Source organism: Giraffa tippelskirchi, chromosome X (genome assembly GCF_054371585.1).
Source record: "Giraffa tippelskirchi isolate mGirTip1 chromosome X, T2T-mGirTip1v1.2.pri, whole genome shotgun sequence".
NCBI lineage: Eukaryota > Metazoa > Chordata > Mammalia > Artiodactyla > Giraffidae > Giraffa > Giraffa tippelskirchi.
Window position 1 is genome coordinate 147,537,609 of NC_137289.1, and position 26,816 is coordinate 147,564,424.

The window sequence follows — 26,816 nt, forward strand, 5'->3', positions numbered from 1 at the left end:
CAAATGAAAGCACAGTGGAAAGGGTGGTACCCACAAGCTCTAAGTAAGGAACTGAGGCTACTGGGGACAATGAAATTTTCCTAAAATGTGTGTGCTCCTGTCAGATCTTCAGACCTTCCTAGAGCATAGTAAACATATTTGGGAATCAAGGGAGGCTCCCTGATAGCTCAGTTGGTAAAGAATCTGCCTGCAATGCAGGAGACCCCGGTTTGATTTCCTGGGTCTGCAAGATCCCCTGGAGAAGGGATTAGCTACCCACACACTTCAGTATTCTTGGGCTTCCCTTGTGGCTCAGCTGGTAAAGAATCCACCTGCAATGCAGGAGACCTGGGTTCGATCCCTGGGTTGGGAAGATCCCCTGGAGAAGGGAAAGGCTACCCACTCCAGAATTCTGGCCTGGAGAATTTTCCATGGACTGTACAGTCCATGGTGTTGCAAACAGTCGGATACGACCGAGCGACTTTCACTTTTCAAGTGGTTTGTCAGCCCCTCTGGTGGCTAAAACAACAGCGTTTTTTAAATTTTTCTTTTTTTTTTTTTAAAGAATTTATTTATTTTTTATATTTATTTATTCGGTCTTGGTTGTGGCATGCCAGGATCTTCATTGCATCCCGCGGGGCACACGGACTGTCTAGTTGTGGCATGCGGGCTTACGTGCTGCACAACACGTGGGGTCCTGGTTCCCCGACCAGGGCTCGAGCTGGCCTCTCCTGCGTTGCAAGGCGGATCCTTAACCTACTGGGCCACCGGGGAGGTGGCCCCTGGGGTTGTCCGGATGAGAGAGAGGAGGGCGTTTGGAAGAGAGCTGGTCTCTGGCATCATAGTCATTGGGACCAGACTGGGCAGTAAAGCGCAGGGGACCAAACGCTGCTCTGGCGCCACCTAGAGTCCCCAGGTGGAACATACGCAGGAGGGGCAGATACAAATAAGATGCTCATCTCAGTAGAAGACTTGTGTTTCTTCCTACACAAGATGAACACTTGCGTGGCTTTCAACCACCGGGAGCCCGCCAGCGTGGGGCCGTGAGGGGTACACAGGCCACCAGTGAACCAGTGAGGTCACACAGTCGTGTCAGGCTCTTTGTGATCCTGTGGACTGTAAGCCTACCACGCTCCTCCGTCCATGGGATTTTCTCCAGGCAAGAGCACTGGAGTGGGTTTGCCATTTCCCTTCTCCAGGGGATCTTCCCAATCCCGGGGATCGAACCCAGGTCTCCCTGCATTGCAGGCAGACGCTTTTGCCGTCTGAGCCACCAGGCATGGGCCACAGGATGTGCCAAAACAAGACGCCCCAATGTGAGGGGGCAAGGGATACCTGCTCGGGGTTAACCGCCTCATGTGTACGGGTAGGGAAGACCCACACCACACCTAAAGTGCCCTTGAGCCCTCGGGGACACAGAGCCCCCAGAAGACATCAAACAGGAGTGGACCTGAGTGCTATGGAAGGAACACATCCCCCCCATGCAGGCCACAGTCAGACACAGGCCAGCTTGGCAGCGGGAGACCAGCAAGGACGCCCCTTTCTGGGAGGGAGGAGGAGAGCACAGCTCAGCCCAGAGATGCCCAAAGCCATGCAGGCAGGGATGCTCGGGAGGAGAGAGCCCAGATCTGGCCGAGGCAGTGGGTGCTGATGCCCCCCTGGTGCAGGGAGCTCTGAACTCCAGCAGCTCCGGAAACGCAAGGGGGCTGAGTCCAAGCCATGCCCACCGGGAGACTAACAGTGTGACCCGTCACCCCAGCGAAGAGGAGAGACATCCCTTCTACTCCAATGGCTACTGCGGCTCGGATAATCTTAAAAAAAAAAAAAAAAATACGCATATTGTAGAAAACGTGGCACATTTAAAAATTACAAGACCAGTAAGACAAGAAAGGAGAGTAACCCCTAACCTAAAGGTGACGGTGAGTAACATCTCTCTGCATTTCTTTCCCTGTTTCAGATAGCTGAAAGAGTCCTGCAGACTCGGTGGGGCCTTTCTCTCTGCAGCCTCCCAGGATGGGTGAGCATTTCTCCATGCCACTGTCAATGTCTTTTTTGGGGGGCCATGTGGCATGCAGGATCCTAGTTCCCTGACCTGGGATCAAACCTGGGCCCTCTGCATCAGAAGCACGTGGAGTCTTAACCACTGGACCACCAGGGAAGTCCCGAAGGCGTCACGGCCTAATATTCCTTCCATGGAAATGCTGAAAAAGCTACCTTGTTGACTAGCAAAACATTGGCTTGTCTAGTTTCCAAATCAAATTATCCGTCCCAAGGAGGGTTCCCTGAAACCTTTTCTATCAGCTGCACACCAAAATTAATCTCAGTTTGAAAAAGAAGCTGTAGCTCGCCGGGCTCCTCCATCCATGGGATTCTCCAGGCCAGAATATTGGAGTGCGTTGCCATTTCCTTCTCCAGGAGATCTTCCCGACCCCAGGGATCGAACCCAGGTCTCCCGCACTGTGGGCAGACTCTTTGCCCTCTGAGCCACAAGGAATCCCAGTTTACTTCAATATTAAAAATAATTTTATATGGCAGGTAGTCTTTTTTTTTTTTTTAAAGGAAGAGGTTTAGATCACAAATATTAAACATGCTAGGATACCACTGAATATTAAGGATGGATCTAGATCTTGAAAATACGTTTTTAAAAAGGAATTATCAAAATAAGCCCTTGAGTGAAATGTTCACAATTTCAGAGAATTCTTCTCTCAAAAAAAATCAATAAACAAAAATCGTGTGAATGCTGGGTTATTTTCCTAACCTATCCACCAAATGCAGCAAAACAGCCGCTGCCTCAGAAAATAGACACAGCCTTCATGTGGTCCCCGCAAGCGCGGTGGGCCTGAGAATACAGGGTCTGCAGGCTGGGAGGCCAGCGAGGAAGGCAGGGCCTTGGCTGGACACCGCGACAGGGAAACCACAGGGTGTGCGGGCTGCAGGTGATGCTGGCCATGGGGAGACTTCCTGGGGAATAAAACCCCAAGTGACGCTTGGGGGCATCTTAAAAGCAAGAATCGGAGTGCACGGCAGTGGGAGGGCCTTGCAGATAAAGGAGAGCCTGGGAAGTCCTGCAAATGCTTCCCACTGAGTACTGGAGTGGCCAAGATGAGCTCCAGGCAGGGAACCCCTAGAGCTTCGGGACGCAGGGGGACAGAGGTCTGCGTGATGCTGACAGTGTGCCCAGGCTGGAGGACAGCCGACACCGCAAACACCCGTTTTATTAAGTTTTTTGAAACCAACACATCCAAAAGCACCACCCTACAGACACTAGGAGAAGACTCTTGAGAGTCCCTGGGACTGCAAGGAGATCCAACCAGTCCATCCATCCTAAAGGAAATCAGTCCTGAATATTCACTGGAAGGAATGATGCTGAAGCTGAAACTCTAATCCTTTGGCCACCTGAAGCGAAGAGCTGACTCACTGGAAAAGACCCTGATGCTGGGAAAGATTGAGGGCAGGAGAAGGGGACGACAGAGGATGAGATGGTTGGATGGCATCAGCGACTCTATGGACGTGAGTTTGAGCAAACTCCGGGAGATGGTGATGGACAGGGAGGCGTGCTACAGTCCCTGGGGTCACCAAGAGTTGGACACGACTGAGAGACTGAACAACAACAGATACTGAATGAAGCCTCGCCCTGAGCTGCAGCTGCCTTCCTGCCACGGTCGAGCCTCTGCATCTCCAGGGCTGTCTCTGCCTCCCACAGCCCCAAGGTCCCTGCAACTCAGCTTTGCAGATCGGGCCCTTGCTCCACAACCCTCAGCTGCTCCCAGCGGCAGGGAGCGATACCCAGGCCCCTGCGGAGCTGTCATGTGCTCCCTGGGCGGGCTGCCCACGCTGGCACAAGGCCTCCTGGCCATTCAGAGGCGAGCTGGAGTCTGAGACGCACAGCTCTAGCCCCGGGCTAACTCCCACCCCCCCTTCCCTGAGCATCCACTCTGCCAGCCCCTTTAGGAGATCCTGGCATTGCGGACATAGCTCCATGTCTATGTCTCCAACCTGGTTCAGCCTTCAGAGGACAGCTCGATGTGGAGGTCCGCTGCCAGTCCTCCTTCTTTCCAGCAGGGCTGCCACTGGTCAGAGCTTTCTCGGTCCCTGCCCATCACCCTGTCAGCTGCCAGCGCCCCCGAGGGCAGGAACCAAGGGGATGACGTTGGCAGCCTGGCTGGAGCGCTTCTGACGTACGTGAATGAATAAAACACACACGTCACAGCCGTCTGTTGAGTGGCGGAGTGTTTCCCCCCAGCCCCCTCCGCAAGCAGTGATCTGACAACACGGAGCTGTGGATGGTGACATCATTCTTGATGAAAGGCGATTAAGAGGCCAGTATTTCCTGCCTTTATACAGAAGGAGAAAGAAGGGAAGATAAAAACTCCCAAGTGACCTAAAAGGCTGAAACTGACACCAGACATCAAAGCAGCATTTTAGGCAAATGCCACGGCTGAGTAGCAGCATCAAAGATCAAAGCTTCAGGGTTCCACCCCATGAAACTGATGCACCCCATAACTGTCCCCTAGCCAGGACAAGCGCATATTTGTCTCAGCCACTCATGTTCCCCGGGTGTATTCGCAGGAAAGACCACTTAGACATGTCACACAATGAACACAGGCAGAAGGGGGACAGACCCAAATGACTGGGCTGCTTTTCTGTTAACTTCTGAAAAGGGGGGTGGGGGCAACTATCTCACCCAGCACTGTCGTTGTTGCTGTTGTTTAGTGGATTGGCGACCCCAGGGGCTGTGGCCCGCCAGGCTCCTCTGTCCATGGGACTCTCCAGGCAAGAATACTGGAGTGGATTGCACTTCTATCTCCAGGGGATCCTCCCAATCCAGGGGATGGAACCTTCGTCTCCTGCATTGGCAGGCGGATTCCTTACCCACTGAGCCATCAGTGAAGCCCAACCCAGCACCAGCGACGCTAAAAATGCTTTGTCCAAACCACCAGAAATCATGGTGCATATACCCAATTGTTGAACACATGGTTAAACATCATGGTTTAACTCGATGTTTTTATAGAGGTGCCAATACAACTTTCTGGCTACATTTCAAACCTACAATGGATATTTTGGTAAAGATACCACAGACACTCAGAGCTGCAACTATTAACATAACTAAATATATGCAACAGATAAGCAAGAGAGCTGGTGAGTCTTAAGAGTGTACAAACAAAAATATGTGCAACATTCTCTGCATGCCTTAATATATTAGAAACCATCACCTTTTCCACACCACATTTCATCAACATCACTTGCATGCTTTTCAACGAAAAACAAATCTTAACTGTTTACCACTCTCGTCTTGGCTCAGAATAGGAAACATCTCATATAATTCACCTGATTCACTTGCTTAAGCCACACACTAAATCTACATCTGAAAGGAAGCAACCTTTCCCCAAATAAAGCAGTTCTGCTCCGAGTGAGTTTCCCCGCCCTGCTCCTGATTTTATTTAATAAAAACAAGTCTGACCTATGTGTTGTTTTTTTCTCCCCCTCCCGATCTTACGTAATAAAAACGACGACGGAAAACATCCCAAGCAAGCCAACATCTGCCCAATATAAACCCGTGGGTCTACTCTATTTTAATAAGAAAACAAGCATAGTAGCCAACAGCCATAAGCCCCCAAACACTCAACACAAAAACTTTTCCCCTGAAATGTGAATGATGGCTCTCAGACCACTCTGCAGAAGCATCCCAGGTAAGACAGACACCCCGGAACATGCAGAGTTTCTGCCCCAGGAAGAGCTCTCCAGGAAGGGAGGGGGAGATGGGAAGAGGGGAAGATGGGAGGGGAGAAGCGGGAGTCGGAGACACAACCTGCCTGGTCCTAGCCACCTCTCTCCTCTTGCAGCTTCAGGAGCAACTGCGCTCATCACTGCTGGGGCCACGCACAGACCTGGCTGCTCAGGACAGCTCCAAGGAGCCAGCGGCAGAGGGGAGGCCAGACACGACGCTGGCTCGGTGCAGAACTCACTGCAGATCAGGGCCATGGAGAAACCCATGCATGTGGCAGGAAACCCGCTCCGAGCAGGCGTGCGTGCCATCACTGGGGTGGACACCTGCCTTCTTTAAACGTGTCACCATGCCACCGCGTCGGGCTAACCCTCACCGCCCCCTGCAGCAAAAGCCTGCATCCCTGGGTGTTAATCTGCTCCTGAATGTGAGCTGAGCCTGGAATCAGAGTCGCGGAAGGCTTTAAGGCGTCCGGCAAAGAGGCAGAAAGGAACAAAGAATCTGCCTTATGGACAGTGTGGTCCTGGCAAAACGGCTCACGGCAGCGGGCGGACCACTCGAGAGGGTGATGAACGATGCAGTTGCAGGCGAGGCTCATTGTAAACAAGACTCGTTTCGTATTCACCAGATCAATGTGGCAGAAGGACCAAAAGAGCCGTTCCAAGCGTCACGGTTTAGTTTACGGCATGATACTTAGAAGAAATTTTCCATACGGTGATTGAAATTCTGTGCACTCCTAAAAGGGAGCTGAACGTATGGTCATTTGCCCGGAGCTGAGGACCGTGGATGAGGTTCGGGCGCTATGCACGCAGAGGTTTTTAATGCATGTTTGACAGCACCCAGCAGACACAGCCTGAGCCCAGCACTGGCAAGAACCCTCCCTTCCTCAGCGAGGGGCTTACGGACGCCCCCCTGTTAATCAGGAAAACGCCACAAGCGACCCAGTTTCGGGTCTTAACCTTTTCCAAGAGCATTTGCTTAAGCCAGTGGCGTGACCGCGGTGGCCGCCCAGCCAAACAGCCAGCGGCCCTCAGGGAAATACCGCTGCCCATATCCCTCCCATACCTGCCCATCTGGATCTCCGGGGCGGGGAAGACAGGTGTACAGGAGACAGACCAGGAGACTTCCCACATCCGCCTGAACTTCCCTGTGTGCAGCAGTTCCTTGGCTAAGAAAAAAGGAACAACAAAGCACCCAGGAGGCAGGCCAGCGGCTCCCCCTGCTCCCCGGGTCCTCTGATTCCCAGGGAGACGCCAGGATAAGCCTGGGCATCTCGGAGGAAGATGTATGTGCACCTTTCTGCAGAAGCTTCCAGAACAACCCAAGCTGCACTGGCCACTCTCACCATCAGGACCCTAAGCTCTTCTCAGTCTTTATCAGAAAAGCCACCTTTTCTTAAGGTGCCTGGGGTGGTTAGGTACTTAAGGGTTCAAGAAGCGCCTCTGCCATCTGGTCAACCTCCAGCATTGGATTACTTGTGTGTTGCTGGCTCAGTCAATGAATTAACTGCAGAGTGCTTTTATAAACTAATCACTTAAAAATAATAATAAAAAATAAGAGTATGTGATCTATTGTGGAGTTCTACATGGAATCTGAGTCTCCTGCATTGCAGGCAGTCTCTTTACCTGACTGAGGCCCAGGGAAGCCCCTCGCACAACACTAGAAAATTGCTTTTCTCAGAGATACAAGTCAGATTAGTGATTGCCTAGGGATGGAGACAGATGAGAATGGGGAGATTAGACAGAAAAGAATACGGGCTTCCCAGGTGGTGCAGTGGTACAGAATCCACCTGCTAATGCAGAAGACACAGGACACTCGGGTTCAATCTCTGGGTCGGGAAGATCCCCTGGAGGAGGGCATGGCAACCCACTCCAATATTCTTGCCTAGAGAATCCAATGGACAGAGGAGCCTGGCGGGCTACAGTCCATGGGGTCGCAATGAGTCAGACACAACTGGGTGACCAAGCAGAGAAGGATCCCATGTTATTGTATCAATTTTAAAAGCACTCACAAGACTTCCTGGGTATTCCCAGTGGCTAAGGAATCCTAGTGGCTAAGACTCCATGCTCCCAATGCAGGGGGCCCAGGTTCAATCCCTGGCCAGGGGACTAGAAGCCAACACCTGGCACAGCCAAACAAACAAATAATAAATTTTTTTAATTAAAAAAAATATAACTTAGTATGGAGTTTTAAAAGTCCTTGCTATGTGCCTCGTCAGGATTTAAAGCAGGAATTCACCATGTGCCAGGTGACGGTAACAGCTTCTAGTATTAACTAATTCCCTGGTTTGTAAAATTCACCAGTTTATTACATTTTATTCACATTTCTAAGCAAACACCATATCAGAGTTTTCTAATAGGCAAAATAACACCTCCTTGTGTGCCTGCTATGTCACTCAGTTGTGTCCGACTCGTTGCGACCCCATGGACTGCCACCCACCAGGGGCCTCTGTCCATGGAATTCTCCAGGCACGAATACCGGAGTGGGTTGCCATTCCCTCCTCCAGAGGATGTTCCCGACTCAGGGATCGAACCTGCGTCTGCTGCATTGGCAGGCGGATTCTTTACCACTGAGCCACCTGGGAAGCCCAAATAATACCTACACACAGTATTAAAATTTAATACAAAATGACTTAAAATTTTTAAAAATATCTAAGTTTGTTATTCAAAGTGTGATTTAAAAAGAAAAAAAAGCATCTGAACCAACCACTTGTTTTGATTTTATAACGTGTTATACGTGTTACTTAGATTCCTAAGCTCAGACGCTGTTGTCTCTGAGCCTTTTCGACCCCATGGACTGTAGCCCACCAGGCTCCTCTGTCCATGGGATTCTCCAGGCCAGAATACAGGAGTGGGGTGCCATTTCTTTCTCCATGTTACTTAGATCACTAACCCCTTCCAAACTAGATAATCATTCTGCACATCCATCACTTAAAAGGAACCCGGGTATGCAAAATGCAAAAGTGAGAGTCTACACTGGGGGCTCCCCTCCACCCTTTCCGAGTCCAAATCTAACCGTGTTCCCACGAGTCTGTTAGATACCTGCTTGTCCCCACCAGCAAGCAGGCACCCGGGCCTCCTCTCCCTCCTCCCACCACCAGTTCTCACGGCTTGTGCTCCAAAGAGAACTCAGATCGTCTGTTTTCAGACCCTTAAATATGGTCCTCGAATTCAGAACAAGCTTCTGAACACATGGAAGGGTGTCCCACCTCACTCCCACGGACAGAAATGCTTATTTCAAGCAATAAAAGCATCTGTCACCTATCCCATCCACAAAGGCAGCAAAAACAAACTTCACGAGGCACGTACTTTCTGACTCAAAACCTCCCAGGCGACGAATGGACCACGATGACTTACACACACACACACACACACACACACGCGCGCGCGCGCGCGCAGACTTGGGTGCAAAGGTGTCACAGTGCGGCACTGTCTGCTGCATTAATACTCCGGAAGCACTATAAATATCCATGGACAGAGGATCTGTCACGCACACAGTGGACCATCCAGACCGCGGAACATCGTGGGGTCGTTAAGACAAGTCATGAAGTCAGACCTCAGGGCGCTCAACGTGGAACAAACTCCACTTTCGTGTGTAAACACACAAGCACCTATCTGTTTCTAAAAGGAAACCTAAGAGCTTAGTACTGACACAGCTGCTCTCCAGAGAGGCAAAATGAGGGGGTGGAGAGGAGGTAGGAGAAAGGTTGATGGATTGCACACAATTCCCTTCTGAAAATGAATATTGGGACTTACCTGGTGGTCCAGCGGCTAAGACTCTGTGCTCTAAACGCAGGGCGCCCGGGGTTCTATTCCCGGCCAGGGAACTAGATCCCAGGTGCTGCAACTAAGACCCGGCACATTCAAATAAATAAAAATAATAAATACTTAACAACGACAAGAAAAGTGAATGTTTTCCCATGTCCACGTGTCACTCTCAATACTGATAAATGCAGAATAAAAAAGTCGCACTTGGAGAAAACTGTCAGCCACCCCTTGAGAGTGGTTGTTCTGACCACTGCGCAGTGAGCAAACCCTTTGGGGGCATTGAGGAGAATCCTTTGGGGTCACCGCAGCTGACCACTCCCGGGGGACCAAACCTGCTGCTGACCCCTGTGAACACACCACATGGAACCCCAAAGGCTTCTCCTCTTTAAAAGTGCAGAGGTCGATGAGGTGACCCCAAAGAAATGATACACCACGACAGCATCTCTCACGTCCCCTCCACTGGAAAGGGCTCGGAATCAGCCACGCCGGGACTCTATTTTTCTGATTTACGAGGACGATCGCCTATTCCACGGAGCTATGAGGCTGCTCCATTAATGCGGCAAAGAACGAAACTTTTTCCTTCTTCCCTTTATGAACCTCCTCCGTGGATGCTATTTTGGTTCCAAAAAAAAAAAAAAAAATCCTTTGGGATATGTCTTCAAGTCTGTACTAAAAATTGAAGTGCATGGGGAGGTCAATTTACTTTTTAAAATTTACAGCCAGTCTTGGAAAAGACTGGACTAATTCTGTTAAAAAAAAAGGCAGGTCAACACTGTACTATGAATGAGCCAACTGTGATATACTAAGTCGAGGATTATTTCTATATATAAAGCAGTCACGGGAATTTCTTGGCTGTGCAGTGGTTAAGACTCTGGCGCCATCACTTTTGGGCCTTGAGTTTGATCTCTGGTCAGGGAACTAAGATCTTACAAGAATTCCATGGAATGCTCCAGGCAAGAATACTGGAGTGGGTAGCTGTTCCCTTCTCCAGGGGATCTTCCCAACCCAGGGATCAAACCCAGGTCTCCTGCATTGCAGGTGGATTCTTTACCACCTGAGCCACAAGGGAAGCCAAAGAATACCGGAGTAGGTAGCCTATCCCTTCTGCAGAGGATCTTCCCACACCAGGAATAGAACTGGGGTCTGCTGCATTGCGGGCAGATTCTCTACCAGCTGAGCTACGAGGGAAGCCAGCAAGCCGTGTAGCCAGCATGGCCCCAAACAATCACCAACCCCTCCGGGCTGCCCAGTAGTACTGTTCTAGTTCCTGCGTGTAAAAGCATCACGTTGCCAATTCCACTCTCTGACCCCCTCAAATTAACCCAACTTCTGTTCACAATCTGCTTTCGAAGCAAGGACGCTTGCCCGCCCCAGAGCTCAGCACAGTGCTAGAAACACCTGGATGTCTGTGTACATCACTCCAAGTTAGCCAAAGACCCGAAAATCCGGTAGCCTGCCACCTTGTGTTAAAAATGGGCCGTGACACTTTGCTTCATTCAGAGCATCAGCTATTGCCAGGGATAAGATTTAAGGAATCAAAATCACTTCATAAGTCAAAAATTAACACTCAGCAGTAATGAAAGAAGGAATCTTGTAAGAACTGACCCTTACCAGGAACTCTACTCAATACTCTGTGACAAGCACAGGAAAAGAATCTAAAAAAGAGAGGAGCTATCTACCTATCTATCTATATATAACTGATTCGATTTGCTGTCTTTTCCAATCAATCAGCTGTTTGCATCAGGTGGCCAAAGTATCAGAGCTTTCGCTAAGTTAACTATACTCCAACATAAAAGTAAGTAAAAAAAAAAAAAAAAGGAAATCTTTCAAATTTGTGATGTTGGATTCATCCTTGGCCAAGAGATGAATCACTCGTGTACTTCCTAAGTGTACACATTCACACATGTGTGCACAGACATAAATATACATGTCCACATCGGGACTGCCACAGTTGACACAGGGGAGCCAACAGACTCTACGCTTTGCTGGTCTGCTCATCTGTGTCCGTAAACAAGGCTTGAGGCCCGGGTCTTACCTTTTCACCACCAGCTTCAGGGTCTTATGCGACCCCTTCACCAGGCAGATGGCCTCCTGTCTAAAGCCGGACAGACCGACGTCATTGATGCCCACGATCTCGTCTCCGGCCAGCAGTTTGTCGACCGCCGCGGCTTTGCTCCCTTCTTCGACCTGCAACGCAGAAAGAGGGTCTGTGAGCTCCCCCACCAAGTGCGCAAACGAGTCCCCAGGACTCAACAGGAGGACGTGTCGGTGACAGCTCTGTGCTACCCACCAGTTCTCAGACTGCTTCAGGACGACCCAGGAGTGAAGGGATCCAGCTTGGGCCCCAATTCCCGGTGGGAGACCAGGGCTGCACCCCTCACCTGGCCTGTACCCCTCATCCGGTCTGCGTCTGCAAGGCCTACCATTTACGGAGAGGGCAGCAGAGGACACGAACTCTCAAAAACACACCAGAGACAGGGGATCCAGATGGACCCCTTTGCTTTCTGGTATCTCCTTCCTCCAAAAAAAAAAAAAAAAAAGATGTGTGTTTTAAAATTATTACCGAGTTACGTCTCACCCATCAATCCTGTACCTAGAGCTTCCCTGGGGATCCCGTGGTTCCGAATCTGCCTGCCAACACAGCAGATACGGGTTAGATCCCTGGTCAGGGAAGAGTCCTCACGACGCAGTGCCAGTAAGCCTGTGCGCGACAACCGCCAAGCCTGGGCTCCAGAGCCTGGGGGGTCACAACGACCGAAGCCCGTGTGCTCTAGAGCCCATGTCACGCAACGTGAGAAGCCGTCGCAATGAGAAGCCCACGTGCTGCACGTGGACGGGGCCCTTGCTCGCCACAGCTGGAGAAAGCCCATGTGCACCAACAAAGACTTGCCAGGGCCAAGAAACATATAATTTTTTAAAAAAGCCCTGCACCTAGGACTGTTTCCGTAACAGCTTCCTTTCAATGTTTTATTTTTCTATTTCTGTAACAGCTTTATTTAGCTATAAGTCAAATACACGCCAATCCGCCCACGTACACATGAATGAATGGACTGTTGGTTGTAGTCAGAGTCGTCCAACCGTCACCAGCCACCCAGTTGAGAACAGGCTTCCTAAGCCCAGAAGAAACCTCGTATCTGTCAGCAGTCGCTCTCCAGCCCTCCCGGGCCCTGGAAACCATGTACGTGTCTCAGATGTACCCAGTGTGGACACCTGATGTACACAGACTCCTTCAACAGGTGGCCTTTTGTGTCTGGCTTCTTTCACTCGTGATGTGCTTTCCAGGTTGCGTCCATGTTGCCCCCTGTGTGGGAACTCCGTTCCTTTTTATGGCTGAGTGATACCATATCATCATAAAGATCGATCACTTTCAATTTATCTGTTCATCAGGGATGGATATATTTACTCTGTTTCTACTATTTGGCTATTCACTCAGTTCAGTCGCTCAGTCATGTCCGACTCTCTGCGACCCCGTGGACTGCAACATGCCAGGCCTCCCTGTCCATCACCAGCTCCCAGAGTTTACTGAAACTCATGTCCATCGAGTCGGTGATGCCATCCAACCATCTCATCCTTTGTCATCCCCTTCTCCTCCCGCCTTCAATCGTTCCCAGCATCAGGGTCTTTTCCAATGAGTCAGCTCTTCACATCAGGTGGCCAAAGGATTGGAGTTTCAGCTTCAACATCAGTCCTTCCAATATTCAGGACTGATTTCCTTTAGGATGGACTGGTTGGATGTCCTTGCAGTCCAAGGGACTCTCAAGAGTCTTCTCCAACACCACAGGTCAAAAGCATCAATTCTTCAGCGCTCAGCCCTTTCTTTACAGTCCATCTCTCACATCCATACATTTGGCTCAGTGCCCCATGAACACGTGTATACACATGTTTGTGTGTGAATATGCATTCTCATTTCCTTTGGGTGTACAAGTAGGAGTAGAATGGCAAGGTTATATAGTAACTAGCGTAAACATTTTGAGGACCTGCCAGACTGCTTTTCTTTAAAAAAAATTTTTTTTATTTATCTATTTCGCTGTGCTGGGTCTTAGTTGCAACATGTGCCATCTTCCATTTTCATTGTGGCATGGGGTCTTAGCTGTGGCAAGACCACAGGTCTCAGCTGTTCCCTGACCAGGGGATTGAACCTGTGTATGTAAAACACTCCCTACTCAGAGTTACACACAGTATGTATACACATGGACTGATCGACTCCTTAAAAGGATTTTACGACTTTTATCTTGAGAATTTTCAATCTGTAAATCCTTAACCCAGTTTTTCTTGTATAGTAATAATTCAACTAAGCGTCGAGCAAGCCATCAATTAACCAACCTATTTTCTGTACCAGTGCCCTGCAAACTGTGTGCTTTGCTTGGCCTCTCAGTCCTCCCCTGCTCTTTGTCACTCCATGGACTGCAGCCTGCCAGGCCCCCCTGTCCATGGGGTTCTCCAGGCCAGAATACTAGAGTGAGTTGCCATGCCCTCCTCCAGGGGATCTTCCAGGGGGTCTTCCCAACGCAGGGATCGAACCCAGATCTCCTGCACTGCAGGCAGAGTCTTTACAGTCTGAGCCACCAGGGAGGCCCAAGAATACTGGAGTGGGTAACCCTATCCCTCCTCCAGCAGATCTTCCCGACCCAGGAATCGAACCGGGGTCTCCTGCACTACAGGTGGATTCTTTACCAGCTGAGCTACCAGGGAAGCCCTGTGACCCATGAATCAAACCCAGCCAGCTAGGACTTCCCTGGTGGTCCAGTGGTTAAGACTCCGTGCTCCCAATGCAGGAGGCCCGCGTCTCATTCCTAGCCAGGGAAGATCCCACATGCTAGATGGCATGCCCTAACCTCCCCCTGCAAAAAATCCAGCCAGCTGTCTTTTTTTTAGGGAGTAAATAAAATTTTACTGGAATACAACCACACCCATTTGTTTATACACTGCTACAGGAGAGAATGGAATAGTCTGGGGCCCATAAAGCCAAAAATATTTACTACTTGGCTTGTTACTTAAAAAAAAAATGCTGCCAACCCCTGTTCTACACCAAAAAGCCATTCTTTTTACAAACTACTAGGGAAACTAGCAAAAAAAGATGACTGTTTATGTGCACACCAGGGTACAGTTTTGGAAGTTCGCTGTGCTCCCACTAAACACCAGGGCTGACCTGAAAATCAGTTCCAAACCTCACCAGGCACTAAAGCAAGGAAACCTTCCTCCTCTGGGAATTACAGAGCTGGAAACAAAGCTAGTGACAGGCTCAAGGATGAAACCATATGGTACTTGGACCCGTCTCTCCGCCTGGACCCGAGGACAGCTCCTCCCCTCCTTAGGGCAACAGAGCCAATTATTTATTGCAAGTTGACACCACAAACAAAATGACCACTCCAAACAGAACTGTGAAGCAATTCGTTCAGCTAACAACCGGTTTCCAAGTCTAGACGATTTTTAATCCCAACGTAATGACAGATCCCAACGTTAATAAGCTTCCACCCGGCCAAGATTACACACTCACCCAGAAACAGCCAAGGTGAAGGATACGTGGTGGAGAGTTTAGGTTTTGACATGCCCCAGCTGGGGGGGCCCAGGGGCCGTGTCCAATCGGAGGGCTGGTGGGCAGTTAGCTGGGGTAGGTGGGAGGTGGGAGTCCCCGGGGGAAAAGATGGAGTGAACAGCCGGGGAAGGAATTTAAAGACTGGATAGGTGGTGACGGAGGCTGCCCACACAGAAAACAGACCCATGAACAGCGGAGAACAGAACCCTTGGGCTGCCTGGAAGAAGAGGATGAAAGAGCAGGGGATGAAGGAGAAAGAAGGGGTGGGTGTCCTCAAAGAGACAACAATCAGACACGCGCGGAACTGATGAATCTGAGCATCACGAGAAAGGCTTTAGGTGAGAAACCATGACGATGGAGGAACCTGCAGGGTCTTAGGACAGGTTCTGAAGGTAGCACTTCCTACAGGCAACCCATCACCTTAATGACTCGGCCATGACCCGGTGGGCTTTTCCGTCTCATCCCCGCAAACCCTTGCACGTGAGACTCTCTCAAAGCGCTGTCGTTAACGTCTGGCTAAGGGACTTGCCTGGCAGTCCAGTGGCTAAGACGCTGAGCTCCCAAATGCAGAGTTCAACCCCTGGTCAGGGAACTAGATCCCACGTACCACAACTAAAGATTCTGAACGCTGCAGTGAAGACAGAAGATCTTCAACGAAGATCCGGCTCGGCCAAATGAATAAAACATTTTTTGAACAAAGGTCTGGCTTCACCCTGAAGCGCAGATCACATGGTATTGCTTCCCTTCCTCTGCAAAGACTTCCCAGCTCCTGCTCCAGCTGCAAAGACCGCATTCCAAGGCAGCCCATCTGCCTCACCCAAACCACACTCCACCTACCCTCCCAGCAAAAAGACGGCTCCAGGTCTGGGAGACAGAGTAGCTGGGGATCTCTGCCCCCCTCGGCCTCCTCGCCAAGACTAAGTGTTTGTCCGACATTTATCGCGCTTATGGTGAAGAGAGTTGCAAAGGAGGCAGCTTTGAAGACCTCGGGTCTGTACTCTTGACCCCATCAAACTTCTCCCGTGAGGAAGACTTCATTAGGCTTGAACCTGGTGAAGCACAGACCTGAAGCTGGCCCCAGGGTCCCAGGAATACGGCTCTGCCCATCAGCTGTGTATAGTCTATCATGCATTACACGTGATGAGTCGTGCCTCGAACGCATCGTGCACTGCAGACACGCACGCTCCTTTTATTACCATCCTCTGTTTAACAGTCAAGAGAGCAATGGGCATTGCCAGTCGCAGAGGGCACCGTCTGCAGGAGCCACAAACGGGGCAGTCCTGTCCCAGAACCACTGGGCAAAGTCCTCAGCACCTCTTCCTGTAGCTCAGGAAAAAACAAAAAAACACTCCCTTTACAAAAAGGCAGGCAGGCAAGGACAAAGGAATCCACACCCACCCACGATGCCTGTCCATGTGCCCCAGTCAGAAGGAAAGCCCCAAGCTCACTCGCCAGGCTGAATATTCCGGTTTGGATTATTCACTGGAATTCTGTTTGCCAAACTCCTGTTGAGTTTTTACGGCTTCGAAGTGTCTAAAAATGAGCAAACTGCCTTGCTGTCCTTATGGAAACGTTTACTCTGGAAACAGCAAGAGGGAGGGAAGGGGGAAAAAAAAAGTCCATGAAAGTCTTTTTGGAAGCAAGCTTTCATATTTCATCCAACAGATGTTGTTACGGATGATCAAAGATGACACCCACCATGGCCGGGGGGGGGACCCCGATTCTCGTGGGCGCTGGGACTCACTCAGGAAGGGACCGAGTCAGGGCAGTGGGGGTGAGAGGGGCAGGGCTTGGGGCTGGAGATGAAAGACCTTCACCCCCGGACAGCAACTTGAAAGGGCCGGCAGAGATGGGGGTGGACATTCCACGGGAGGGGGTCAGGACCCAGGCAGGCCCATCTGAAGAATGTCAGCCTGGCGAGTGTGATGTCCTGGCAAGGCAAGCCTTTGAAGATAAGGCCGGAAAGAGGAAGATGAGGAATTTGACCTTGAGTTTCAGAAGCCGGAAGGATACCCTGGAGGCAGCGGTGGGGCGGGGTGGTTGAGGGGGTCCCAGAAGGCCCGGCACGGAAGCAGGGGAGTGACCCTGTACCATGCGAGCAAATGTGTCTAGCAGCTTCATCCTCTAGGTAGACAGGAAAATCATCTCTCCCGCCCAGAACAGATCACAGACGGGCAGCCGCACGTGCCCAAACCAAGACAGGGCAGGGAACACCAACGTGAGCAAGGACTCAGGCAGCTGGGAAGGCAGGTCGAGGGACGTATTCATTGATGGACATCAAGGGCAACTGCAGGAAAGGGGTGTGCAGTAGGGGCTCAGATCCGGAGCTTTGATGGACGGGGAAAACAGCAACCAGTGGAGATCAGAATGGAAGGGGGAGGAACATTTAGTTCCCGGACCAGATTTCAAAGGCCATGAGTCACACCCGTGACTTATCAGCTATGACTAGAAAGCCGTCCAGAGGAGAGCTTCTGCGAGCCAGGACAATCACTGATGTCACCTCCCCGGCCACCCTCCCGAGTTCCCTTGTCTCTGAAGAGAGAGCCGAGTCATCCAGGAAGAGGATCCAATTGCAAAGCAATCAGAGCGCGCATCTTTGGTAACAGAGAAGCCTTTGGGGGGGGGGATAAAAAACCTTCACTGAAATGTATCCAGACTTGCACACACTCTCATCACTAGTCTCTGTCTCCTTGGACAATCCCGGGAGTATCTTATCAGCAATCTGTGGAATTCAAGCTTCCCAAGAGCTCTCAGTCAGTTCAGTCAGTCAGTCGTGTCCGACTCTCTGCGACCCCATGGACTGCAGCACGCCAGGCCTCCCTGTCCATCACCAACTCCCGGAGCTTGCTCATACTCATGTCCATCAAGTCACGATGCCATCCAGCCATCTCATCCTCTGTCGTCCCCTTATCCTTCCGCCTTGAACCTTTCCCAGCATCAGGGTCTTTTCCAATGAGTCAGTTCTTTGCCATCAGGTGGCCAAAGAATTGGAGCTTCAGCTTCAAGCATCAGTCCTTCCAATGAATATTCAGGACTGACTTCCTTTAGGACGGACTGGTTGGATGTCCTTGCAGTCCAAGGGACTCTCAAGAGTCTTCTCTAACAGCACAGTTCCAAAGCATCAATTCTTCGGCGTTCAGCTTTCTTTATAGTCCAACTCTCACATCCACACACGACTACTGGAAAAACGACAGCTTTGACTAGACGGACCTTTGTTGGCAAAGTAATTGACTTTGTTGGCAAAGTAGTTGCATGGAGAATCCCACGGACAGAAGAGCCTAGCGGGCTATGGTCCACAGGGTCTCAAAGAGTTGGACACGACTGAAGTGACTTAGCACAGTACACATGTCCTGGGCATCAGCTGACTATTTCACGGGGGGGTAATTTTTTTTAACACAAAACATATTCAGTTGGCAATCTGGTGTCACAACTGTGCACAAAGTATGTCTTGAACATTTAACATGACCTCGACCTCCAGGTGTTTTAGTAGAATCACTTCTCAAAGAGAAGCACTCCTTCATCTTGGCTCTTTCTTGTTCCTCCTCATGACACTCCAATCTCCCATAATGTGCCATGAACATGCCATGAAGAACTGCAAATCGAGCACGCAGTGCTTACTATATTAAATGATGAGTTAATGGGACCTATATGATGGCACAGCCTATCAATATTTGGTATCCTCTTCAGGAAAAGTAGCTGCTGCATTTTAGGCTAGAAAGTCACTGGAATATCTGTTTAGAAAGGAAACTATGTGGTTTTTTCAGATGTTCAGTACATACATTAAGAAGGGTATATACTGTTTACAATAGCCAGGACACGGAAGCAACCTAGATGTCCATCGGCAGATGAATGGATAAGAAAGCTGTGGCATATATACACAGTGGAGTATTACTCGGCTATTAAAAAGAATGCACTTGAATCAGTTCTAATGAGGTGGATGAAACTGGAGCCTATTATACAGAGCAAAGTAAGTCAGAAGGAAAAACACAAATACAGTATATTAATACATATATATTTCCATATATATATGGAAAGATGGTAACGATGACCCTATATGCAAGACAGCAAAAGAGACACAGATATAAAGAACAGACTTTTGGACTCTTTGGGAGAAGGCAAGGGTGGGATGATTTGAGAAAATAGCATTGAAACATGTATATGACCATATGTGAAATAGATCACCAGTCCAGGTTCAATGCATGAGACAGGGTGCTCAGGGCTGGTGTTCTGGGACAACCCAGAGGGATGGGATGGGATAGGAAGGGAGGAGGGAGGATGGGGAACACATGTACACCATGGCTGATTCATGTCAATGTATGGCAAAACCAATACAATATTGTAATTAGCCTCCAACTAAAATAAATTAATTAAAAAAAAAGGAGTTTGTACAAACTGAACTGTGTACAAATCCTCAAAACAACCAATAAAACTTCATTAGAGAGGAAAATTACTTTCCTCGTGCTTGACAAAATAAATGATAAATGTTATCTCGAAAAACAAGTGGTAACCACCTCAACACGCCAAAAAAAAAAAAAAAAAGCCTAAGAAGAAACCCCAAAACCCACCTCATACATTTCAGATTCAGATGAGCAAGTCGGTATTTAGTCCTGCACGTAAGAATGTAAGGGTGTGCTCTGAAGATTCTAACACTCTCCCTCCACTCATTGCCAAGGTGAGGGCTGCATCACACGGGGCCCCAAGACCAAGAAAGGCAGACGTGGCCCGGACAAGCGGACAGAGCCAGGCTGATGGACAGAGCAGGCCAAGGAGATGTCTGAAAGACCTGGAGGAGTAGAGGCTGCAGTTAGCAACCAGAAGTCCACAGGGAAACCGCAAAGATGCTGACTGCCCAAGGAGACCTTTTAAGAAACAGAGTGTGTGTGTGTGTGTGTGTAGGGGGGGTTCTTCCCTGGTGGTCTGCTGCTGCTGCTAAGTCACTTCAGTCGTGTCCGACTCTGTGTGACCCCATAGACGGCAGCCCACCGGGCTCCCCGTCCCTGGGATTCTCCAGGCAGGAACACTGGAGTGGGTTGCCAGTTCATTCTCCAGGGGATCTTCCCAACCCAGGGATGGAACTTGGGTCTACCGAATTGCAGGCAGATACTTTACCGTTTGAGCCACCAGGGAAGCCCAGCGCAACTACTGGGTAGCCCTTACTCACCGTGATTAGAGAAAGCCCTTGCGCAAAAAGGAAGACCCAGCACAGCCAAAAACAAATACATTAACTGTTGTTCAGCGGCTCAGTCGAGTCTGCCTCTTTGTGACCCCATGGACTGCAGCACGCCAGGCTTCCCTGTCCTTCACCAACTCCCGGAGTTTACTCAAACTCGTGTCCATTAAGTTGGTGATGCCATCCAACCATCTCATCCTCGGTCGCCTCCTTCTCCTTCTGCTTTCAATCTTTCCCAGCATCAGGGCCTTTTCCATTGAGAAGGCTCTTCCCATCAGGTGGCCAAAGTATTAGAGCTTCAACTTCAGCATCAGTCCTTCTGATGAATATTCAGGACTGATCTCCTTTAGGATGGACTGGTTGGATCTCCTTGCCGTCCAAGGGACTCTTAAAGAGTCTTCTTCAATAGCACAGTTCAAAAGCATCAAATACTAGAAATCAAACAGTGCAATTTTTAAAAAAGAAATGCAAAGAGAAGGAAATTTGCATCAGGGGCTCAGCGGCAGCAATAAAGAATCCAAGCCAGACTTGACAGGGAACCCCAAGAGAAGTGTTCAACTCTGAGCCCAGAGCCCACGGCCGCCCCAGGGGAAGATGAAGCCCGAGGTACGTGCCTGCTCTCCAGGAGGGGTGAACGTCCAGGGCCTCAGGGCTCTGCAGAGTCCTCACCCTCAGGGACAGCACAGCACTCTGGAGAACACAGGCCAACCCGTGGAGGGGACGCTGTCTGCAGGGCAACACTCGGGGCATTTTCTGAACAGTCCTGCCTGGCGAGAGGAAGTCACAATCCAGGAGAAAGGTGTGCAGAGGACATCCGTTCCAGTGCCACGCCAGTTAGCAATGCAGTGCGTCTTAAGTGCAAACCACCAGTCACCAGCTGAGTGGTGATACTGGGGCTGGACACATGGACTTTGGGGGCGGTGGGGCTGTGCCTCAGGAAGTGTCGTCAGCAGAGGGCTCCAGAGGGACGCTGGAGGACAGGGTTCCCTTCTGAAGTCAGCCCTGCTCCCCAGGACAAGGCAGTGTCTTGACTCTTTTCAAACCAATGGACTGCAGCACGCCGGGCCTCCCTTCCATCTCCAACTCCCAGAGCCTGCTCAAACTCATGTACACCACGTCGGTGATGCCATCCAACCATCTCATCCTCTGTCGTCCCCTTCTTCTCCTGCCTTCCATCTTTCCCAGCATCAGGGTCTTTTCCAATGAGTCAGCTCTTCCCATCAGGTGGCCAGAGTATTGGAGTCTCAGCTTCAGCATCAGTCCTCCCAATGCATATTCAGGACTGATGTCCTTTAGGATGGACTGGTTGGATCTCCTTGCAGTTCTGTTGCTCAGTCGTGTCTTGCCTCTTTTCAAACCAATGGACTGTGGCACGCCAGGCTTCCCTGTCCATCGCCAGCTCCCGCAGCTCGCTCAAACTCGTGTCCGCCACGTTGGTGATGCCATCCAACCATCTTCATCCTCTGTCGTCTCCTTCCCCATCCCACCTTCAATCTTTCCCAGCATCAGAGAGGTCACCGGCCTCAAGCCGGGAGGTGGTATCACTGTTCCTTCCAGCTGCCGTACTCTTCAGAGATCTCTTTACCCCAGGAGCGCCTAGTTAATCATTGTTCACTAAGTTGATAGTAAGGAATGGTCTGCTGACAACAATTCTTTACACCCAGGGTGGCAAACCTCTGCACCAAGAGAGCCATATGGTAAGTATTTTAAGCTTTGCGGCGGGGGAGCGGGGGGGGGGGGTGTCTTTCAGTCTCCATGGCAACCGCACAACCCTGCCCAACAGAGGGAAGGGGTGTGTTGGTATGTGGCCAGTGCCCAGAAGCCTGCTTTCTATTAAGCAGCCCCTGTTTCAATTACTACATGCCTTCTGCCTCCCAACCGGACCCTGACGGAGAGACAATTCCATGTGACAAGCACGGCGATGGAGGCATGCATGGGCCCCAGCATCAGAGAGCAGGGACAGTCAGACCACAGGATCCGAGAAGGGGCTGACGATCAGGGATGCTTTCACAGAGATGAGGGCGAACGGGCTAGGACTTCAGACTGAGCCCTACCACTTCACTGCACAGCTGGAGAACTCAAAGCGTTCATGGCTCAGTCGTGTCCGACTCTTTGCAACTGCATGGACTATAGCCCGTCCGGCTCCTCTGTGCATGGGATTCTCCAGGCAAGAACACTGGAGTGGGTTGCCTCCTCCCCCAGGGGATCTTCCCGACCCAGGGATTGAACCCAGGTCTCCAGTATTGCAGGCAGATTCTTCACCGTCAGAGCCCTGCAGGGAAGCCTGACTGGAAAGAACTGGAGAATGAAGCCCACTTTATTGTCCTCGGTCTCCATTTTCCACTCAAAATAATTCTGACAAGAGTTGGCGGGGGGTGGGGGGGTGGGGGGGGTGGTGGTGGTGTAGGGGGCCTGACAATCCAGGACCATGAGAAGAATAAAAGGGAGACAATTACGAAAATATGTTGCAAATTCAGAGTGTTATGCAAGTATTGTTTACAAAACAGGTTATTTAGAATTTGCTGGCATTCCAATCAGGACTGCAACCCAGGGGAGGCTCCTGGACGCTCAAGTTCAGTGACAAATGGTCCTCACTCCTAAAGGAAACTAGACGCTTAAGTGGCAAGGGGAGATTGCTCTGTTTACAAACACCCCAAAGCTCTTTGGGTAGAGTGGTTTCTAAGTCCTTGCATACCACCCTGTTTGGGGGGAAAGTAAACCCCAAAGTTCAGATATACTAGATGCTCTCTTTAATCTCAGTTCATGCTCCGTTATTCTTACTGTTTATTCTCAACCTGCAGTTTCTTTTACCCGTGATGAGCTACTATACAGCCTTACAGAAAACTTCTAAAATACAATACGTTGCGGATCACAAATTGGGGCAGGGGGGAGGTCTTACAGAAGTTTCACCTAAATGGATTATGTGGAAACTAGACCACACGTCCCCCACTTGAAACACACACACACACACACAAATGCAATTTAAGTTCTCAGGCTAAGACACAAATACCTCTCTAAAAAATGCCATCGTTTATATGTGTATGCTCATGGCTGATTCGGGCTTCCCAGTTGGCACTAGTGGTAAAGAACCTGCCTGCCAGGAGACATAAGAGACTTGGGTTTGATCCCTGGGTGGGGGAGATCCCCTGGAGGAGGGCACGGCAACCCGCTCCAGTATTCCTGCCTGGAGAATCCCACGCACAGAGGAGCCGGGCGGGCTACAGTCCGTGGGGTCGCAGAATCAGACACGACTGAAGTGACTCAGCACACACACGCACGCACGGCTGACTCAAGTTGTTGCACGGCAGAAACTAACACAACATTGTGGTGTAGTTATCCACTAATTAAAAGAAAAAGATGTTACAGTTTACAGACTGGCTTTTGCAGTCGAGCAAAGGGAAAAAAGCAAACATGTCTCCTGCACAGCTGGCTCTCAGATATACGTGCTGTATGCACAGGTCAGGCATTCCTAACTTAGGCAAAGCTCCGGGTCCTCTTGATTAGATCAGGGACTACATTTTCTAGAAACTCTATCCCCACACGGTTCATTAGATTGGGTCCAAAGGAGACTTTGTCCAAGGATAGAAAGCAGAAACTGGTTTTTCCAGTAGTCATGGACGGATGTGACAGCTGGACCATAAAGCAAGCTGAGCGCCGAAGAATTGATCCTTTTGAACTGTGGTGTTGGAGAAGACTCTTGAGAGTCCCTTGGACGGCAAGGAGATCCAACCAGTCCATCCTAAAGAAATCAGTCCTGAATAGTCATTGGAAGGACTGATGCTGAAGCTGAAACTCCAATCCTTTGGTCACCTAATGCAAAGAGTTGACTCATTGGAAAAGACCCTGCTGCTGGGAAAGATTGAAGGTGGGAGGAGAAGGGGATGACAGAGGACGAGATGGTTGGATGGCATCACTGACTCCACGGACATGAGTTTGAGCAAGCTCTCTCTCACCGGGAGATGGTGAAGGACAGGGAAGCGGGCCTCTCCTGGTGGTAGGGATGCTAAGCAATGATGGGGTGTGAAGACAAACTGGAGGCCACTGGGCACTTCTGCATCACTTTCACCTTCTGTCCTTGTCCGTGGGGCCACAAAGAGTTAGACACAACTTAGCGACTGAACAACAGGTTTTTTAAAATTGCGTCTCAACCCACCCTACACAAAATTTACTGTTGCCCGTATTTTTTTTTTCAATATACAGAAACTTATATACTTTCTATACGCTATGAACAAACAACCCCCAAAATAAAATGAAAACAATTTCATTTACAATAGCCTGAAGAGGCATAGAAATTCTAGGGATAAATTTGGTAAGAGTGAAAGTCGCTCGGTCGTGTCTGACTCTTTGCGACCCCATGGACTATACGGTCAGTGGAAAATTCTCCAGGCCAGAATGCTGGAGTGGGTAGCCTTTCCCTTCTCCAGGAGAATCTTCCCAACCCAGGGATCAAACCCAGGTCTCCAGCCTTGCAGGCTAATTCTTTACCAGCTGAGCCACAAGGGAAGGCCAAATTTGATTAAAAAAAGGAGGGCAAAACTTGAACCCTGAAAACTACAAAACATTGCTTTGAAAGAAGTTATCTAAATAGCTGATAGAGAGCATGCCACAGTCACAGATGGAATTGCTGACGCTGTTATTTAATAAGATGCATCACCTGTATTTAAGTGTACCGTTCAGCGGCGTTCTGTATAATTACATGATGTGTAACTGACCCCTAGAATTCCCCTAGGAATTCACGTTGCAAAACCGACATGGTATCCATCAAGCGCTTCTCCCAGTCCCTGGCAACAGCCATTCTGCCCGTTTCCAGAACCCGACTCCTGCGGATGCCGTGTGTCAGCGGAGTCCTAATGGACTGTCCCTCGGTGTCTGGTTGTAGCACCTGAGGTTCACGCACATGATCGCACGCGATATGGAGCATCCCTTTTCTAACGCTAATATTCTATCGTACGTATACGCCGCGTTCCCGTTATCCCTTCACCTGCCGATGGAAACCTGGGCTGCGTCTAACACCAGCAACTTCTCGTGCGCAAGTTTATCGTTCTGTTAGTTGCTTAGTCAGGTCTGACTCTCTGCGACCCCCATGACGCGTAGCCCGCCAGGCTCCTCTGTCCATGGGGCGGATGCAAAAATTGCTCTGACCAGTTGGGAAAACAGGCGGAAAAACCTTCAAGCCTCCTGTGTGTTCACCAAAAGACCTGTGTAGGAATGACCACACCAGCACCACCCATACCAGCTAAAACACAGAAAGAAGCCAAATGTCCAGCCAAAAAAAAAAAAAACCATGGGATACGGACTTCCCTGGTGGCCCAGTGGTGAAGACTCCGAGCTCTCAATGCAGGGGGCCCCGGGTTTGATCCCCAGTCAGGGAACAAGGTCACACATGTCACAACTAAGATCTAAGATCCTGTGTGCCCCGCCAACTAAGACCCGCTGCAGCCAAATAGATAAACGTGTTTTTTAAAAAATAATAAAAAAATAAAACATGAAAGGGCTAGCTGAACACTGGGATACCTCACCACGTTTCTCCCCCAGATACCAGTGATGTCCAGGGATGGACAGTCCTCTGTGACGGGGCTGTCCCTTACCTGGAGGATGTCTACGATCGCCATTCCTAGTCTCTGCCCACTGGATGTCAGCGGCATCCCCCCCCTTCACCGCCCCAATAACAACTGGACTGTCGCCAGATACTGTGCAATATATATCCTGAGGGACAAAAGCAATCGTTCCCAGCTGGGAACCTCCACTTGAGAAAGGATAAAGTGCCTGCCACACTCATGACAACCCCCTGGTAGAACACACAAACAGGAAACAGGAGAGCTCTGAAACGCCCTTTCCACGTCCTGCCCTGTGAAGACGCATCCACCACGGCAGGACGCCGGCAGCCTCCTGCCTCCCACAGAATGTCCTGCGAGAACTTCCCTGGTGGTCCAGCGGTGAAGACCCCGTGCTGCCGATGCAGAAGGCGCAGGTTCGACCCCTGGTCAGGGAACCGGACCCCGCAAGTCACGCCACTGCCGTGCAACGTGGCCCCCAAAATTAAAGATCTCCCACCAGCAAGGGGAGAGAAGCTGGCCGATCAGGCCGAGTGGAGGCCCTGTGTTCAGTCCAGTCCCACCGTAACCAGGCAAAACTAACCACCAGTGTCGCCTTGCTCTGGATACCATGCGTGCATGCTAAGTCACTCAGCGGTGTCCAACTCTGCGACCCCCGCAATGGACTGTAGCCCACCAGGCTCCTCTGTCCACAGGATTCTCCAGGCAAGAAGACTGGAGTGGCTTGCCATTTCCTTCTCCAGAGGGGGTCTTCCCAACCCCGGGATCGAACCCCCGTCTCCTGCATTAGCAGGTGAATTCTTTACCACCGAGCCACCTGACAAGCCTCTGCACATTATGAGCTTTTGCCCGAACATCACAGGCAGGCGACTAAGAAGCATCTGTCCTTTCTCCCCGGAGAAATGGTCCTTTCTTGCCTCCCGGCTGTGTTGGGCTAGGGTCCCCTCTACTCACACCTGCACCCCCTGTCTGGCTCACTTCCACTCATCCTCCTGGGCCCCCAACACCACGTCCACTCTGGAACCAACGGCTGCCTCCCAGCCTCCCGAATACCCTGATGCATTACCACTCGGGGCTCCAAACT

General features: G+C 50.3%; 1 protein-coding gene across 1 annotated transcript in view; it reads right to left on the minus strand.

Annotated features, from left to right (window-relative positions):
• The window catches only part of LOC145536631 (protein Shroom2-like), a 144,585-nt gene that overhangs the window by 60,873 nt on the left and 56,896 nt on the right, over positions 1-26,816 (minus strand). Inside the window, exon 2 of the mRNA XM_081566152.1 lies at positions 11,507-11,658. Within this exon, the coding sequence (XP_081422278.1) occupies positions 11,507-11,658 (152 nt within the window). The remainder of the gene's footprint in view (positions 1-11,506; positions 11,659-26,816) is intronic.